This window comes from Vigna umbellata, chromosome 1, assembly GCF_029865625.1.
Source record: "Vigna umbellata cultivar VRB3 chromosome 1, Vumbellata_1.0, whole genome shotgun sequence".
NCBI lineage: Eukaryota > Viridiplantae > Streptophyta > Magnoliopsida > Fabales > Fabaceae > Vigna > Vigna umbellata.
The window spans coordinates 22,195,113-22,215,576 of NC_142165.1; the positions used below are offsets into that span (position 1 = coordinate 22,195,113).

The 20,464-nt window shown below is 28.5% G+C and overlaps 1 protein-coding gene across 1 annotated transcript; it reads right to left on the bottom strand.

Annotated features, from left to right (window-relative positions):
- Positions 1-6,692: 6,692 nt before the first annotated feature.
- On the bottom strand, positions 6,693-12,913 carry LOC124827879 (transmembrane protein, putative (Protein of unknown function, DUF642)). Its single transcript, XM_047301046.2, has 3 exons — positions 12,753-12,913; positions 10,605-11,105; positions 6,693-7,465 (listed from the first exon to the last, which is right to left on the bottom strand). The coding sequence occupies exons 1-3, from the start codon at positions 12,823-12,825 to the stop codon at positions 6,939-6,941; spliced, it is 1,101 nt and encodes a 366-aa protein (XP_047157002.2). The 5' UTR covers positions 12,826-12,913; the 3' UTR covers positions 6,693-6,938.
- Between the last annotated feature and the right edge of the window lie 7,551 nt (positions 12,914-20,464).

Consider the following 20,464-nt stretch of genomic DNA (forward strand, 5'->3'; position numbering starts at 1 on the left):
GAATTATTGATCACCAACTTCTTTACTCTCTCTTATAGAAAAACATATTTGAGGTGTGTTGACAACAACTTCAACTTCAGTTGGTTTTTGTCTTCAACTTTTTTCTTTACCAACTTTTCTTCTTCAACAACTTTTCTTCTTCAACAACTGTAGATTCTTCTTGAAACTTTTCTAATTATTTTACCACATCTTTTACATTTCCTTCTTCTTTTGCAATGAGATCATCACAAGCCTTAATCAAAGCTCTTTCCAATAGAGATTTCATATGCATTTGGTTTTTGGTGACTTCAATTGTAAGACGCTAGGAAATTGTGGTAATTAGGAAATAATGTGGATGAGACTTGGACATTATTATTTGATAATTGATGTTTGATGATTAATTGTTTTCTAAAATTATAATTATTATGTATATTATTTAATGTTATTATTGATTAAGTGGAACATATGATTGATATTTGAATGATTTGTGTAGTGTGAAGTTATTAATATGATGTGTTGGATTGAGGGTGGAAGGATGATTTAGAATTGAATAGGTGTAGGTCAAATTCTATAAAGAAAAAGAGTTAAAGTAAACTTTTGGTTTTAATTTGTATTTTGGGCCCAAGATAAAAAAAAGGTCATTTTTCCTTCATTAATTAGTGCATAATTTAAGTTATGGGGGTGTTGAAAGTAAAGAAAGGAAAAGAATAAAAATAAAAAGTTGAAACAAAATAGAAAGATTACGTGAATCTTTGAAATATTTGGTGGTTGTTGATATTTTAAACAATACATAAGATAAAATAAGGAGAAAATCTTGGTGGTTTTATAAAATAAGTGAGAGATATTAATTTAATTAAAAAGATAGAGATAGAATAGAAGAAGATAAAAAGGAGAAGAGAAAAAGGGGGCTACATATTGCTACACTAAAAAGCAAAAATGAAAATTAGAGAATTAAGGGAGATAAGAGACGTTTTCTAGGGGAGAAGAGGAAGAGCTACATAAAATATTAGTGTAAGAAAGGACCTGTTGTATTTTTGAAGTTATATAAAGCCATAGGATTGGCCAAGGTATGGGGAAGCTTACCATTATTTGTTAATTATTGTATGTTATATCTGTTCTTGGTTATTTTGATTAATAATCCTTGTTGATATATGTTTATATGATTATGATTATGGTTATATATTGCTCTTGTTGGGCAAGGGTTTATGTATGCATGGGCATAGGGTTTATGTAATATTTGTGGTTGGTTTTTCCTATGAATGTATGTATGGTTGTTGGGTCAACAAAAGGGTTTGATGCTAAGGGAGAATAAAGTTATGAGGCTTGGGGTTTTCCATGCAAATGTGTGTGTAAGGGTGTGGTAATAATCATATGCATTATAATTGTATTACTGGGTTATAATATGTATAATGATTGAATTTGGATGATTCAAGTGTTGTGATGTATATGTTTGAGAATTATTACAAGGGTATGTGATGCTTGAATGCATGAATGATGTTTTGGGGGAGTTCCCTCGTGATTCAGGGTTATTCCATGTGTGTTTGCATACTTGAATTATATCCAGGATGTGTTTCGTTTTGCAGATAATCAATTATCACTAGTGATAATCAATTATTGCGCGTTGATATTGAGTCTGGTTGCGGGAATAATCGATTATCACTTATGATAATCGATTATCCCTTATTGCGTAAAGTTTCTAGGTGATTTTTACTAAGATAATCGATTATCAAAAATGAAAGTCGATTATCACAGTGTATTTTGGTGAAAATTGACGAATTTGATGAAGAATGGACGTGGTTTAATCCTAGGAAGTATGGAACACGTTGGTACTCAAGGAACGAGAGTAATGGACATGTTTAGGGTCAATTTTGATTTGTGATTGTGAATTGGAGTATGAATGAGTGTTGGGATGTACTGGAGTATGTGATTGATAAGCATGAGAATGGAGGATAAGTCTACTTGTTATACCTAGTAAATCCTAATGCTATTTGTGGTTAGGTGCTTCCTTTTCCCTTGTGTGCATTGGAAGGGTTATTCGGGTGTTGAGCCTTCCTTGTGTGGGGGTGAATGTGTCTTCCTTGTCCTTGTGTGGCATGATTACATGTTCCTTAGCTGGATTGCAGGACTACTCAGATGTATCTGTATGGGGAATCTACAGATGGGGTTGTATGAGCGGCTATAGTCGGTAAGGTAGGGTACAAGAGTGTGACAGATTCTTTTCACTCTGGTGTTTATGGTATGGTGATGCTCATGGTGTTGTTCATGACTGAGATAATCAGGATGAAGGTGTATCTATGATGGTGATCATGATATTTGAGATGTTTTAGGTGATGTTATATGATAGCGGTGTTACTATAAGAGTATAATACGTAGTTGGCATACGTGCTAAGGAGTGGATAGACCAAGAGTCTAAGAATGAGATGTTAGTGATGACATCAAGGGTTCGAGGATCGAAGATCAAGGATCAATGATCAAGGATCGATGATCGAGTAATTTGTTTGATTAAATTGTTATGTTAGAGGATTAGGAATCCTATTATTATTACTACTATGTATGAGGTGTTTGATTATTGTTGATTTAATCAATATGTTTATATCATGTTATTATGATTGTTTCACCAGTAGCTTACCCCATACATGTTTGTGTTTGTGCATATGAATGCAATGATCGTATAATGTGTGATGTTATACGGGAGCAGATATGATGCTACAAATGTAGATAAAGCATGATAGATCCGTGAGATGACGAAAGACGTACTTGGGGTTTTATTTAAAGCTATTGCAATTGAGTTTTTAAAACAATGTAATTGGAGTTATTTTATTTCCATCGTTATTTTGGTAATGCAATTGGACTAGTATTTTGGAACTATTATGCGATGCAAGTTTAAATGTTGAGGTTTTTGAAAATACATTTCCGCGCTATAAGAAAGTTTTAAAAATGACTGATTTTTGTAATAACCCGTGAGATCCTGAAATTTGGGGCATTACATCAATCGCTTTATTTATTTACTCCATTCTACAACAATTATCATCATCTCTAAGATATTGCATTGCTTTAAGACATTAAAGGTGATTATCTCATCTTGTACACACACTTTTAAGTGACCTTCATCAACATCAATAATCTCTCTAGTTATCTTTATAAATGGTCTTTCCAAAATGTGAGGAATTTAAACATCTTCCTATACTTCAAGAATGACAAAATCCATTGGAAAAAGGAATTTATCCACCTTTACAAGTACATCTTCAATAACTCCATATGGGCATTTAACGGACTAATCAACTAGTTGTAAAGTCATTCTTGTTAGTTTCATCTTTAAGTCTCTCATCTCCTTCATCATAAAGTGGCATCAAATTGATACTAACTTCCAAATCAATCAATGCTTTCCTAATGGCCAAATTCCCAATTATACAAGAAATAATGAAACTACGAGGGTCTTTGAATTTTGGCGGCAACAACTTTTGTATTATAGCAATAGAATTTCCTTGAACCTTAATATTCTCCTCTTCTATATATTTTCTCTTTCTAGGAAGCAAGTCTTTCATGAATCTTGTGTAAGCAAACATTTGTTGTAGTGCTTTTGATATAGGAATGTTGATCTCCAGCTTCTATAAGATATTTTAGAAATAAAACCAAATACTTATATTTCCAATAAAACCTTATTTATCTAAAAAGTAATAAATAAAATACAAATAAAAGATAAACAGATAAACAAAATTAAAACATAATAATGCCAATAATTGCTTTCTAGGATCTCTTCTTCTTGTGGTTTGTCGTTGTTGGTCATGTTGCAAGTAGACACCATGTGTTTGCAAAAATCCACATTGGCCCTATAGTGGGTGTCAAAATGTTCTTATAAAGATCGAGAAGTACTCATGTTTTCAACGTGTCTACTTAAGCTCTTTTATTTTTCAGTCTATGTGCCTCCGAACGCTTTCACTTGCGTGGTCTCTTCTGATTTAGCCATAAAAGTCATCAATTGAGGAGCCTGATGCTTAAGTCGGCGATACATGACAAGTGATAAATGCTATAATAAAAGGAATCTACTTACATGCTTCGTGAACAATGTTTATTTTAATACCTGTATCAGTCTTGTACTTTATGAGCTTAGAATTGATAAGTGCCTCTTGTTTTAAGGATTACCTACTCGTGATTAATTACCTTAATCCTTTTGTAACTCATTTTTCTTAACATAATATTGTTAGTTTAGATATCTTATGTCATCTCGTCCCCTATTGATATGTTGGCCGAGGTGTTCTTCTCCACTACTCCAATATACTTTAATTAATTTTTCATTAATAATTTCTAACACTTTTAATAAATTGACCTTATGTAAAAGATAATTTAATTGCTTTAATATTATACTTATAAACATGCCCATTTAAATACTAATGCACCAAAGTGACCTACATATAGAAAAAGAATCATACTTAGTGATTATATTATATATTGATGTCTAATTGGTGATTTTATTATAACTAAATATAAGTTTACAAAAAATTTTAATATTAATTTTTTATAACATATCTAATATTACAAATATATTGTGTACTATATGAAATATACCAATCGAAGTTAATGGTCATTCATGGACAATTATCAGGTATTAATAGGTCAGATTATTTTACACTTTACAAATATACGGTATTAATTATTGATTATTGGGTTTGATTTCCTAAAAATATACTGATAACTAATCAATAGACTTGACTGCCACAAACTCTATAAATAATACAACTGATGTCAAGTACAATCATCTTTTATTATCCCAATAAAATATAGAGCTCTTTATGAAACATATGTCAGACTGTCTTCCGCAGGTCAACAACCCATTGGATCGCGTTCTCAGAGAGGATTGAAGATCAAAAGAAAGCAGAGCAAGGAAGGACGACCGACCATCGGACCAATTCAACCGAAACATATTGTATATTTAATAAATAAAGTAAGATTTTGAATGTCATGTCTTAGACATGTTAAGTTTGAGCCAACAATATTAATTAACGACAACCAATATCGAAAATTAAATAAATATTATCTATACCCTCTTGTACCAAGAATAAGGTAAGAGTTATTCATTTTACTACAAAATGTGAGACTTTTAATGTCAGATGTACACAACTTCTTATTATAGTTATTTTGGTATCATAATTGCAGACGATATAAAAAATGTATGTTTTTTTTTTATTTCACATCGAAAGACTTGACTCGATAAATTGAATTTACTATGTCAAGCATACAAATATTTGTCATTGTACATGCGTTGATAGACTTTACATAGTAACTTAACTTATTATCACAAATATTAAAATACTTGACATATTAAGCTAACTTAGATAAATATTAAAATATCTAACACAGTAAGTTCAACTTATTATGACAAGCATAGGAATATAGTAAGTCCAACTTATTATGATATGTTTTTGAATACTTGTAATAATAAGTCCAATTTATTATGGCAAGTATTCTTATATCTGTAGTAGATATTTTTTTTGTATTTTATCACTTTTCTTTTATTAATAGATAGGAGATGGATGACACAAACAACAATTTGAGATGAAGTAATAACGATGGATACAAATTTATAACATAAAAAAAAAATAAACAAGTAGTAGTATAATTGTAAAAAGTAAATTAAAAAAAACATCTTTTTATGTCAATTATACCAATAACAACATAAAATATGACTCTTACATCAAATACAATAGTAATCAATATAAAAAAAACGACTTCTTTATGTTGATTTGCTGACAAAAACAAATTTATCTTTATTTATTAAAATGTCACCAAATGTTGTTAAAGTTTATATATATAATATAGGTGTAGGAGGTTGTTAAAGTGGTATTATAACTACACATATAACTTTTAGGTTTAGTTGTGACGAAGATTAAAGAGTCTTCCACTAAATTGATTTGATTTAGTTCTTGGTGTGTTGTTTTTTCATTTTATATTTTAGTGCTTATTTGATTTCAAATAAATTTATATTATGCACTATTATGAACTTCGACATGTGCTTATTTAATTATTTATTATTTTAAAATGAATCAATTCCCATGTTAATGATCTTATTTTATCTAACTCCTTATCTTGAATTTTTAACGTCTCACTTATTTACCAGAAAGTAAATTATAATGCAAATTTGAACACATAAGTTATTTTGGTTTACTTATTTTTGAAAACAAGTTTTTCAAAACTTATAATGAAATTAATATCATAAGGAAAGTTTTCGAAAACAATAATCACGGGTCTTTAAGTTCTCAACCTATTCATTTTTTAAAAGAAAAAAATATATATAGGATTTTCCCTCGGAATTTTTGAGAGAAAAAAATGACTACTAAGAGGAGATTTAAATATGTTACAATAACCTTATCCAAATCTTCAAATTAATTGAGTGACTGCACAATCTCTAGTTAAAAAAAGTCAAATTATGAATTAATATCGAATAATGATAAAGATAAACTTTCATTTTATATACACATCTTAAATATTTATTTATTTTCTATTCCTCTCTTATTATCACATCATATATCCTATAAACTTATTACTTTTATAATTTATTATATAGATATATATCATGTATTGATAAAAAAAATTAATGTATATATGAATAATTTTGTGTTCAAAATGAACAACAATGACATGATAGAAATATCAATTAGAGTGAAAATTTATTTTTATTTATGAATAATCTATATTTTTTAGCATAATATTCAAAATACATGAAAGGGGTTAGAAACCCTCCACTTGTATATATAGTATAAGTCTATAGATGATATAATAATAATTGTTATACACACTTATTTCAATATATCAGAATGAAGATCATAGTCATAACTCCCAGGCCTCTCTTAGTAAAAAAGAAAAGACAGAAATGATAAGAAACACATGCTTATAAAATTATTCTCTAACTATATATCATAATCTCATCAAAGACTCAGAACCCTTAAGGATGATCGAAACTCTTATGGTTTACGCAGGCTTATCAACTTGACATCATCAACCACAGGACCACAGAGTGAAGAGAAATCATCACTTCTCATAGTGTAAAAGGTGCTGAGGAACATGATTCTTGTTCTTGGTCCAACAGCCACAAACTTGAGGGCTGCACGTTTGAAGCCTCCTTTGCCCTTGGATTCGTAGGGCACTTTGATGGTGTCTTTGCCTGCAAATGCTTCCACAATCATGGAGCCTTCACAGGAGTTGCTGGCATCCCCTACAGAGAATGAGAGCACATAGGTTTTGCCAGGGATGGTTCTGGCCACTTGAGCAATGGCACTCTCTTTTCCTGCTATTAGCTCCACTGCTCTTGTGGCCTGAGGGACTGAGAAATGCTCTGAGTCTATGTACCTCACTGCCTTCAGGGACTCCACCATCCACCCTGGGAGAGGAGAATGGTCATCCTCAATGTTCGGTGGGATTATCACACCCCATGATGAGTTCGGAAACACATACGGTCCTTCTTCAAATCCACCATTCTTCAATAGGTTCTCTGTCCAGGGAATTAATGCATATATGTATAGTTGAATCAGGAGTCAGACTCATTGTGCAAAGCTAAAGAAAGTGGATAGTTGGCTATTCATTACATGTTGTGGTCCTGTATGTATAATTTAACACAAACACATACACACTAATACACAAACACTCATTTAATTTTTAGTACAGTGTTTTATTTTTTCCTATTTTTAAGGGAGCAATGTTTTGTTCAATCAGAACCTTTTTATTCACCTAGGTAAGTAATGAACAGTGAACTAATTCCACATCACATGCAATGAAACCGAGTAAGAACACAGATGTTATATTCTAGTCTCAGACACATTCTGAATTTGAATTTATGCTGCTTTTTGTACTATAAGATGCATAATTGCATTTCATAAATATGATTGGAACATCCTACCTACCTAGATAATATGATGAACTATGAGTGTAGGACCACTTCCAACCTGTTTTTACTTAATTTTCTGACATATCTATGCATAAACATCCGTATAATATAATATAATATATATACATGTATATATATATATATATAACCTGTTGCCTTTATAGGTATTAATCCATCTTCTTTCTCTTGAACTGTTGATGTTTGTTCTTAGTTGTGTGCTTTCTATGATTAATAAACATTTCACCAAACAGATATGTAGCAATAACCACAAGGAATGTTACATCAAATCAAACACCTTGTGTGCATGTGTTTGTGATTATTTGGTATAGCTATAACGAAAGAGTTAAGTTTATAATTAAGAAAATAATACTTTCACACACATTGATATGAAGTTGTAGAAAAATGAATTTTTATATTTGTAAAAAGAAAAATAATAAAAAAAGTATTAAATAATTGTAAAAAATCTTTATGTGTCAAAATATCATTACGTAATATAACATATTTTAGTGTCTTAAACGAAATTTCTTTATTCAGTTTATTTTTGTCCTTTTATTTTTATTTTTTTCTAACTGGGATTTCTAGACCCATCATTTTATAAAAGGTTGTGTTGTCCAGCTTTCTCTGAATTGTCTTTTCTTCTCTCAAAGAATAATTTGAACAAGATATTTTAGAAAATAAATATTGAAAAAACTAATAATATTACTTTATATAAAAAACAACAACTATTTTTAATAAAGTATATTGAAAGTTATAATTTTAAAATTAAAATAAATCCTCGCGTCAAGTTTTAAATAAATTAACTTATTAAGTCAATAGTTATAAATTATTTTAAGTAAATACTTTTAGATTTTCAGTTTTATTTTCAAAGTTTGATCGAGTTACACTTCAAGATTAACCCGAAGTCATATATTGTTTTAAAATATTCACTTTTAAAAGAAAAAATTAGGACTATTTGAACTGAAAAAGAAAAAAAGTAACCTAATAAAACAAGACAAAGACAAAAGCAATTTTTTATCCTGTGTTTTCTTATGAGAATCAAAGTTTTACTCATTCTGCTAACATGCTTTCATTCAATGTAAGTATTTATTACGTAGAATTGATAAGAAAAGTTATAATTTAATGCGACTATGATTTTAAAAGAACCATGTTAAAAACAGTCTTTTTTTTTTCTATTAGTTAAATGTCTTAAAAAATTATAACTTTTAAAATTTCATTTTTTTTTAAATCGGGAGAGAGTTAATAAATGAGAAAAAAAATACTTATTAAAATAAATAACTTTTTAACATATTTGAATCTATACTAAAAATGACTAAAAGTATATGAAAGGGAATGTTATTATTACCATTTAAAACAAATTTATATTATATATATAGTATTTGATTGTAGAGAAATAAAGGGAAAACAAAAATGCTGGAGAACAGAATCTCTTACTGAATTTTTGTTCCTTCAACATGGGAAAGTTTTAAAAGAAAGATTTAAAACATTTCACGTGTACTGAAAAAGAATATTATTTGTATTTTGTAATTTCAAGTTAATATAAAATAATTTAATTTTAAACATCTCTCTTTTTTTTTTCTTCTTTTAAATCAAACAAGAAAATAACTGTCACTTTCTTTTCCATTAAAATAGCTTTTTTCTCTTCAAACGAGTATAACCAAACAGTCCCTTAGGAAATTGAAATTTTTTTACGTTTTGTCTAATTCAAGTTTCAATGCATATAAACTATCAACATCGTAAAGCAATAATATATACTAGAGGAAGTAATATTAATTAATTAACTCCAATGCCTTAGTCATCACAACTAAACAACCTTTATCAAAGGTGAATTTTGATTGAGTTTACTTTAGTGAACAGGAATTCGATTCTTGAACGTGTTTTCAACATTTGGATGAGATTGTTTAATTAAAACAAGTGTTTTTGAATAAATAATTTTAAAACATATTTATTTAATAAGTCGATTAAGATTGTTTATTAAAAAAGAATAAACTTATCTATTTTGAAATAAGTTAATTAGATAGATACATCAAACGACTTAGTTTGAAAAACTTACCGATTTATTTTCATGTAAAAAATATTAATTATAGTTTAACGATAAAATAATCTCGAATTTAATATTAAATTGATTAAAAAAACGTTTTAACGACAAGTAATTTTGAGAAATTTAATTACATTACGTAATTGAACTTGTTGTATATTTAGGAATTAAACCATATTTATCTGTTTACATTATCATTCATATCATTATGTTCAAAACTAAAAATTAAAAAAACGATAAAAAGTAAAAAAAAATATTAAAATGAATTTCTTTTTTTAAAAAATTTAATTTAATTTTCCGTATTCCAATCAAAAAATAAAAATAATTAAAAATACTGTTTTTTTATATTTAAATACAATATCATATATCAAAGTTAATTAAAAATTAACATATTTAAATTATATATATATATATATATATATATATATATATATATATATATATATATAATTTAATTTCATTGCATGATACTTATGATATATTTATACCTATTAAAACATACAAATTTTATGAAATTTATTATAAATATAAAAAATGGAGAAATTGTAATCATATGCAAAAAATTCTCTTATTTAACATGCATATTTTTTTTTATACTTTTATTTAATTTTTTAATTAAAAAAGTATTTAAATGCAGCAACATTTAAAAATGTTTTTGTGAGTAGTAATAATAATAATTATAATAGAAAGGAGGAGAAAAGTGTAACTTACGGTTTGTAGGTCTGGGAGGATAGAGAGTCCTGAGAGCAACCGAATCAATGAGGGGCCCACAGGCGGGGTCCTCCTCCTTGCCAGGGTTGTGAATCAGCATCTCCACCGTCTCGCTCTCCGCTTTGAACCCGAACGCAATCGGATCCCACCCGCTGCTCGTGTACAGCGTCTGGATCGGTATCACTCCCCAGTCCGGCGTCACCGAGATGTTAATCCTCTCCTCCTGCGCGCACGTCCGAGCCACCATGAACGTGATCGAGTAGTACATCCCCTTCAGCACCTTTATGTTCTGCTTTATCGACGCCTCGTTCCCCAGCCGCACCGCATACGCCCCCTCCGGCACCACCAGCAGCATGTCCCCCTGCTTCTGTCCCGACTTTATGTACTCCACGAAACCCGATATCTCCCATTCTGGAATCGACTTGCTGCCTCCCACCACCACCGTCCCTTTCAGATCCGACGCCTTCGGACCCAACTCGAAGTTCCCGTTCGCCACCAGTCCTGTGCTCACCGTTCACCGAAGAGGTTAGTTCACACTTTTATTCATTTTACTCAAATAAATTTTATTTCTGTTAGATAAAATAAAATGGATTTATTTCTATAAATGATGCATTTATTTAGTGAGTAGAATATATTAAAAGGTGCTTATTTCGAGAATGAGATAATAACATAAGAGGAATGCCATCGAATTTCAAAATTTGATCAAATTACTTCTAAACTAAAATGTAGATGCCATCGAAACTAAAAGATTGTAATGTTTTTTTTTCTTTTTTACTTTAACTGTATTTGTAAAAAAGTTGCTACAGACAATAAGGGTCCAACCTAATCCAAATCCTAAAATCTCTGCTGCAAAAACGGGCATAGGGTAGTTTTTACCATACGGAACAGTGTCCCGAGAAAGTGCATCTCTGAAGGCATGTGTGTGCTACATGTCCCTAGCAACACACAGGGCCATGTGAAATTCCAGAGCAACATGCATGCATTGTGCTTACCCTAAACTGTGGGTCCCATCACGAATTTAAAATATGGAATTTATGACAGCCGTGCAAGACTAAGGTCACCGTCGTATAGCTAGGGCAGTGACCCCAACAGTGAAGGAAAAAAATTATTATTAAGGGTACATGCATAAATTATGTCCACATCAAGGAACATTACTACAATAAATTCATCCCTCTGTGGATATTGTAATACCTACACTTTGATTTCTACCTTTTTCATTCACTACCAACATGCATGAGTGAGGCACATGTCACATTAAATAGTCTTCAAATTTTAGTAGCTATGGATTATCTTATCTCCTGTACACAAGAGTTGTATAATCCACTCTGATTAATAATTCATCATGAAGTTGATTTACTTTTTCTTAAAACACTTTTTATTCATAGATAACATAGTAAATATATGACTCAATAGTGGTTTTGCCTAGGTGACTTTAGACCCACATAAGTTTTAAAATGAAGAACTTAACCTAATTTAATTTTATAAATGTTGTAAAATAGAATTGCGTTATATATATATATATATATATATATATATATATATATATATATATATATATATATATATTAAATTTTTCTCTCTAATAATATGGGGCTTGGATTTTCTAGTGCCAATTGAGTTGAGAACTTACAAATGGAGATTTAGACCTCGTTTAACAATTTATACTTTTCTAATGAACAGTCTTATAGATGAGAACTAAAAATACATAGATTTTGACTTGACTCATTTGAACTTACTTTTAGAATGAAGCTTGTTTTTTTGTATTTTAATAATCTTTTGTATTTATATATAACTTCTGTGTTTTTCTCTTCCTGTATATCTAACTTGAAATAGATATAAATGCACTTAAATGAATTGCAACCAAAGACACTCAAATTTAACTATACAAAGGGAGTATTGGGTGTGCTAAAGAAGATGATCTTCAAATTGTTGAAGTGTACGAAATTAGATGAGAGGTATTTTTAACAAGAATACCCTTATAACTAATCAGTGTATAATGGCAGTAATAAAGTTTAAAGATTAAAATTTTGTACAAAGTTTCATTACAAAATCTACTTTAATTAGTGAAGCATTAAGTACTTAAATATATATATAATAGATGTATGAGTATAAAATGCATTATAAATGAATGATTAATTTGTAGCTTACCATCGATAATGGAGAAGGAGACATGAAAGGTGGAATACAAGAGCACCGACAGAAATAAGAACCTTCCCTTCATGTTTTCTGGGATGAGAAACTCTGCAATTTTGGGATAATAATGAGGTGAAAAAGGAGGAAGATGAAAGAAGGGAGAAAAAGCATTGTGGATCAGTGGAGGGAGAGGTTTGGCCTTATATGCATGCTTTGTTACCATATCAGACTTAAATTTGACGTAAAATATCAAATGTGCCACTGAATGCTTATCTTCAAGATCATTAGGTTTTGTTTTGACGGATTTGCCCCTGCTTCTCTTGGGTTTTAGAATATCAACTGAATCTCACTTTTTTCGGAGCTAATAAAAAACCAAGTACATTTGAGGATAAAATTCCATCAGGTGACTTTTTATTAGAAATCATACAAAAATATATTAAAAATATCATTAAAAACACTTTTGTTTGTATTTGCATAATATTAGGTTCTCACTATAATTTTTTTTTCCTTTCAAAAAAATTTATCTTGATGATTTCTTTTCAAATTCATATAAATATTGATTTTTTACAGATTCCTAACAAATATTTGAGTTGAACCTTAGTTATTCTAATTTTTTATATACCTAAGCTTATTCAAACATGGGTTTTCTTTTAAAATTATATTATACATACATGGAATGTTTAAAGAATTTAGTATTCTTTAAAATTATCAATTAATTTAATATACAAATTTTTAAAGTAATTATTACAAAACTCAATAAACTTATTACACAATCATTTATGACCCGATGACAATGAAAAATGAAAAATAGTGTTATATGATTTAGATAAATCTCATTTTTCATCTCAAAATAGTTTTTTAGGTTAACTGGCAATCTCTTTTTGAAAACATGAGCATTGATCATGATGTGTTTTTTTAGTGATCATGATGTGTTTTTTTAGTGATCATGTCATAAATGTAAAAAAAATATTTACTGATTTTGTTGACAATGAATCGATCCATATAAAAAATGTGATAACATTTCTATTGTTAACTGATTTTGTTTTTTTTTATAAAAGTTGAATCTGAAACCTTACTTTACCAAGATCAACAGTGTCTTATGTTATGATAGACTAAAGGGAAGAAGAACAAAGATACTACTTGGAGCTGAAATCATTAATGGTGCATTGAAAGATGAAACATTTGCATGTTATTAGAGTCCATGGAGAAAACACATCACGAGGAAGGTGGGGAAGAGGAAGAAAGTGAGGACAAGAAGAGAGAGAGTAAGAGAAAGTGACCCACAAAAAGGATCTAGGTGGACTGTATTGGGCATTGTTTCATGATGATGGGATTGCTGCAAAATAGTCACCCACCTATAATTGGGAAAGATCACACACACACACACACATTGGTTTTGTTCATGGGCCTTCATTCATGCTTTCAAGATATGTGGGCCTTTTCATATGGAAAGTGGTTATGCTTTCACTCTCACTCTCATGCATGGATGAGGTCCATTTCAATCTCCCATCCTCATCATTCAATTCTAAATTATTCATTTTTTTTCAGAGAGACTTCCACATGCAAATCAATGTCTAATTATAATCTACCGACATGCATTTCATATTAAGAATTGATTTTTATTGTTTTGATTAGGAGGTTGAAAATTTTTATAGAATGAAAATTGTGACTTTATTTTTTCTTATATTTTATATTATTATAAGATGTAATGAATGATAAATCATAGAGAAATAGACATTGTATGAATGTTATGTACATATTTCTTCTATTTTTTTCATTTAAGGAAAAGATTATAAATACACGATAGATCTTATAAGAAAAAGAGGAAAATGATTGATACACATTAAATAGGTAAAATTATATACCTTAACAAGTGTACTTTTACGTGTTTGGTTTTGGTATTTGGAGTTTCGTATCTAGGTTTCTTATATGAAAAATAGTAGTCACTCAAAGTAGTTTTTAGCTTAAGGGGAACTCCTACTTTCAAAAGAAATATTGGAAAAGCAAGAAAACAATGGGAGAAAAAGATAAAGCAACAAATGATATATTAGGAAAAATAAAACTTATACATAAATTTTGTATATGTTTCGCATGGTGTTTGAAGCTTCATATTCAAAATTTTCTCATATTATATATATATATATATATATATATATATATATATATATATATATATATATATATATATATATATATATATATATATATATTAAAAAAACTATTCTAAATAGTTTCACTTGAATATGAATTATGAATATATTCTTCAGTTGAAATCAAGGAAACATTTTATATCTTGCATCATAATTGACTAGGCTATTTCAGTTATTCCCATGAACAGATTTTAATGTGCATTTACAGTTGAGTTTTCCAAACATTGTATTTATTTTTTTGAAGCCGAATGAAGAATTTTCTGTACGGCTTTACAACCTAGGAAGAAATTATTTCGAATTTTTGGTAGAGAATACAAGATCTTAATAATTATGGTGACAATTATATATATAATATTCATATTTTAGGAAATCTCTAGTGATTTGCTGTTCTAGTGAGTCAAATTCACATTCTTAAAGGGTAATTAATCAAACCTACAAAAAGAAAAGGTAATAAAAAAAATTATTAGTTCAAATATTTTCGGGTGAATATTAAAAGAAAACATTTTAAAACAACATAGCAGGAGTGAACATTAAAATATATTTCTACAAACATAGTCTATTACTTTAATGAATTTTTGTATGCCCGACAAACACTTTCCTTCTGAGTCCAAGTATTTTTTTTTTCTCTCCACTTTATTTTAAATTTTCGTTATTTTACTGTACTAGAAATTTAGTTTATTTTTATGACACGAAAAGAGGGTTTCACCAACTTCCTTTGCTGAAATAGAAATTGAGATGAATGAGGAAAGTAAAAAAGGACATGCTGTTTGTTTAGGGCATATTTCAGATTTGGGAAGAAAGAGTGTTCAAAAAAGTTGGTTGACAAATGTTGAGAAAAGACCACGTATATGATTATTTGAACTTATAATAATTGATAATACATGCAATGAGTGTCATTAGCATGATAATGACAAAATTAAGCTTTCTAAAACAATAATGAGAGTGGTCATTCACAGAAAATATGATATAAAATTATAATTTAGTGAAGTTTTAGGTTCGGGCAATTATGAGGGGCAAATTCTACTGTGTGAACTTATCATTTAAAAAGTACTTAAACATTTTTATAGTAGACTAATAAATTATAAAGATATATGATATTTATTTTATTAGTACTACGTCAATAATTTGTTATCTTTTAATTGTTAAATGACATATATTTTTTTTTATTGTTTCATTTTACTTTTTTTTATTTATTTTATGTTGATTTTTTGACTTCTCAATATAGATTTTAATGTAACTTTGTGCTTAAAAGAAAACATATTAATTACATTATCATGTAAAACATTTCTATCAAATTGTCAAGCCACCAACTAAAATCCAAGTTGCTTTTATGAACATATCATCATATCATCATGCAAAACCTCATTACTGCATGACTCATTCCAGTGAACTCAAGTTTTATTATTCTTGCATTAGTAGTATTAGTGGAACTTTCTATGTCAATAATGAGCAAACATAATTTGTCATTAATTAATTATTTTCTATGAAAAATATTTTCTCTTTTCTAAATCATGAAACCCATTAGACTTGTTCAAACATTCATCTAATATTAACATTCTGTCTCACAATATACTTCAAACTTATTAACATTAAAAGAGAGGGAGTTGGAAGGGAAAAAAAAAGGAATATTTGTTTTTCATTTGTTCTTCTTTTGTCAAAGCCATTGTTTAGTTGGTCAATTAAAGGCAATACGTCGTATCTTTAGAAAGTGAATGATTCGAAAGATTTTGATCACAAGATTTACCATTACTATTAGTCGTATTAAACAACTTAGACAAGGGGAGGGACAATGGAGAGGAGAGTGACCAACTTTTTTTGGAACTTTTTTTTAGCAAGTAACACTTTTGTGGAGACTTTTTATTTTTTTACTTTTTCTTCTTCTTTTCTTTTCCATTTTATGTTGGTCGAGGTGTTAAAGAAACATCTTTATCATGAGATTGAAAATATATTTGTTGACAAGTGATGGGAAAAACTATAATTGAGATTTTTATGTTTAGGGTTAAGTCCCAAAAGCCTTAACATCTAAATTTTTATGTTCATTCGAGCTTAAGTCCCAAAAGCCCATACATCACAAAATATCAAGTTTCAAAAGAATTATTCAGTATTATGACTTATTTACAAGTGCACCAAGTTAGTTGTAATACGATTGAATGAGAGTTATCATATTCACATTAATTTGTTAAGACTATCCAATATTTAGATAAGGATTAGATTCATTAAAACAATGTTTGAGTTGATTGTGAAAATTATAAAAACAAAACTAATAATGTTAAAGAATATAGTGATAAATATGTGTTAAGATTGGATTTAATCTTTTCTTCTTCTATTGTACCGCCACTTATCTTTTATACTTAGTGAGTCATTCATTTAATGTATTGGGAATACTCTAAAGTAGATATAGACTCATTCTTGTAACATAGAACCTAAGAACTTTAGACCAAGTGCAATTCCTCCAATCTTGGTTACTAGTTTTCCAACTCAATTCAAAGCAGAAGAAACTAAGAATAAGATGAAAAAACCATAGGTAAGGTGTAACGCCCCGACAGCTTACAGGGAATCGAACCACTACCCCCTCACATCACCATGAGACTTTCTAATGTGCTTTAGCCTCACTCACACACTTTCCAAGAAAAGTTCCCAGAAGGACCCATCCCTAAATTATTCTAGGCTAAGCACGCTTAACCATAGAGTTCTTATGGGTTAGGCTACCGAAAAGCAAATACATTTTGGTGATATAAGTAGCCAGATCAATCCCTTTAAGCTATCCTTCAACTGTATAGTCTCATACCTATACAGTCTCTAGATCCCTCTTATTCCGGTGTATGCTCGATTCATCCATGTGTCCCTTCCACTGGAAGCCTGCCAGGAGCCGCTCCTTGTTTGTACTCCTTGCACTTCGTGTCTTTTGCACCGGCGATCACTCCCCGCCCTCGTTAGTGCCCGGATGTCACACAAGGCCATGTATTGTAGATAATTTTAAGTAGAGGCAAGGCAATGCCTCTACCTAATACAATTATTTTTAAATATTTATTATTTTTAAATATTTATTATTTTTAAATATTTATTATTTTTTTATTATATAATTGATTAAATTATAAATTTAACAAGATCCTTTTTAATAATCATACTAATAACATTTTATTAATATACATTTTCATATTATAATAAAATAAATAAAATATAACAATTTAATATATTAATTTAAAATTTCTTGATATATGTTTTTATATTAAAAAATAAGTAATAAAAATATATAAAAACAAATTAGATAGTAGTTTTTTATTTTGATTTAAGACTTATTTTGATAGTAGTTTTTATATATTAAGACTATATAATAGTTTCATATTTTGATTTAAAACTTATTTTTAATGTAGAAAAACAAATTATTTTACCAAATCAATTACATCTATTACAAAATTTAGAGTCGGTTTTGACTTTTTATTTTCTAAATCCAAACAATCTTAGTTTCTATTTTTTTATGTTTATTTTTTAAATGAAACTAAGATAAGAAAAATATCTTGTATTTATTTATAGATACATGCAGATAAAATTCATAGTAGATAGTTGGTATGATATTTATTATCCCCAGTTAGTGTGTATGTTAATATCCTTATATAAACAGGTTGAATGTGAGTATCATACTATTCTTATCCACTATATTTATTACTTACAAAAAATTAAATTTATAATTTATTAAGTTTAAGTTAATTAAAATTAAAACTAATTTATATTTTATTAAGATAAATTTAATTAAAATTAAATTTTAATTTATATTTAATTTAATTTATATTACATTTTATATTTTACTTTGTAATTTTATTTTAAAAATTTATAAAATAATTTTTTTTAAACTATCGCTAGTATTCACGAGTATCCACGAGTTTTAAAATATTCGTGATAATTTTTAAATAGATATCTGACACATAACGAAACGGTTAAGGTCTGAATTTTGTTAGTTATGCGAATAGACATTGACCCGATCCTTTATCACCTTAATTAAAACAAAATATTAAGAATATTAGTTTTTTAATTGGAATATTATCATTACATTTTCCATTTAAAAAAATTGTACAAAACCAAGAAAAGTAAATTGTTTAGAGTGTGTTCTTTGTACAAATGTTAAAAATATAAATTGTAAAAACGAGAAACATATTAAACATAAGGTGACAAGTATATATTTAAAAGAGGAAAATGAAAGAAAATTAAGAAGTACACATCTCTTTTTATTTCTCAATTTTAATAATCACGGTATACATAGCTACAAATAAAACTCAAAATTATTGCAAAATCTCGTGCTAGCAACATTTAGGGAGTTTATGATGTATTTTAGGATGAAACTATATTTAGTCTACGAATTTTGAATAATTATGAATTTAGTTGTAATTATGTATCAATTTAACTTACTTTTATATACTATGATATTTTTGAAAATTGAATGTTTTAATGATATATAATTCAACATTTTGGTAAAAGAAGTTTGTCATATTTTTTTTTTGTTTTAATTATAGTATTTGAATCTTGTTATAAATAAATATTGTTAACAAAAATATAAGCATATCAATGATGACATTGTCATGTAAGACAAACAAAATAAAATAGTAAACTCACAAACTAAATAACACAAATGAGGTGGCTTAAAATCTTTAAATTGAGAAAAAATTAGAGTTAATCTTTCCAGTAAAATAGTTGAAAATGAAAAAAATTTCAAATTTCTACAAAATAATAGTTACTAATAGAAGAGGTTAAAACCCTTCACAAAAGACTTCTGCAATATAAATCAGATACCAGAAAATATTAAAAATCTCCGTAAATTAATAGCTACGACTCTAATTGTGACGATTTAAAAAATCTGTAGAAATTAATTTGTGGAGAATAAAAATGTTTATAAAATAAAAAATAAATCTTCAATAAATAAGAGGTTTTTGAAGTGCATATACAAACCCAATATTTCATTTGTAATCGAAAAACCTATGCGAAATAGAAAGTGTAATTATGTTTATGGTTACTATTTAGGTGGAATGAAATGTAAATGATTGGGATGGGCAAAATAATGAAAAAATGGATCTGGGAATGTCCGATCTGAAGAAGTGGAAAGTACAAAGTTTCATGGATAGTGATAAAAAAATGAAAATGTACAGTGGTGGATGTGGTAAAGTGGAGGCATTCATGAGCTTTATATTTGATGGAGACGTTGCATCAGACAGTCTTTTGCTGCATATAATCGAAAGCCATTCACATGCCCACGTACCATGCATTTAAGGAACCTGTCTCCTGCTTCTTCTAACATAACATGCATCAAAATATATGTAATCAAAATTTTAGTCAACTCTCGTTCATAACATTGGGGAGAGAAAAAAAAAACAAACAAGTATTTTATTAAAAATTGGTTAAATAACTTACTTCTTGGCTTAAAAGAAAGAGATCTATAATTGGGTTGGTTTTTTTTTTTTTTTAACTTCATTATTCTTTGTAGTATTTTTACTATTGAATTAATGGAATCATTTAAAAATTATTTATTAAATATTTGCTAATAAAATAGAAAAGACATGAAATGAATCATATCTTCAATGATATGGA

Bases quoted from the DNA above. Each gene is read 5' to 3' on its own strand.
- LOC124827879 (XM_047301046.2), bottom strand. From the start codon at position 12,825: ATGAAGGGAAGGTTCTTATTTCTGTCGGTGCTCTTGTATTCCACCTTT. The intron at 11,106-12,752 runs GTAAGCTACAAA...CGGTGAGCACAG, and splicing joins CTCCTTCTCCATTATCGATG to GACTGGTGGCGAACGGGAAC. The intron at 7,466-10,604 runs GTAAGTTACACT...TTCCCTGGACAG, and splicing joins TCCTCCCAGACCTACAAACC to AGAACCTATTGAAGAATGGT.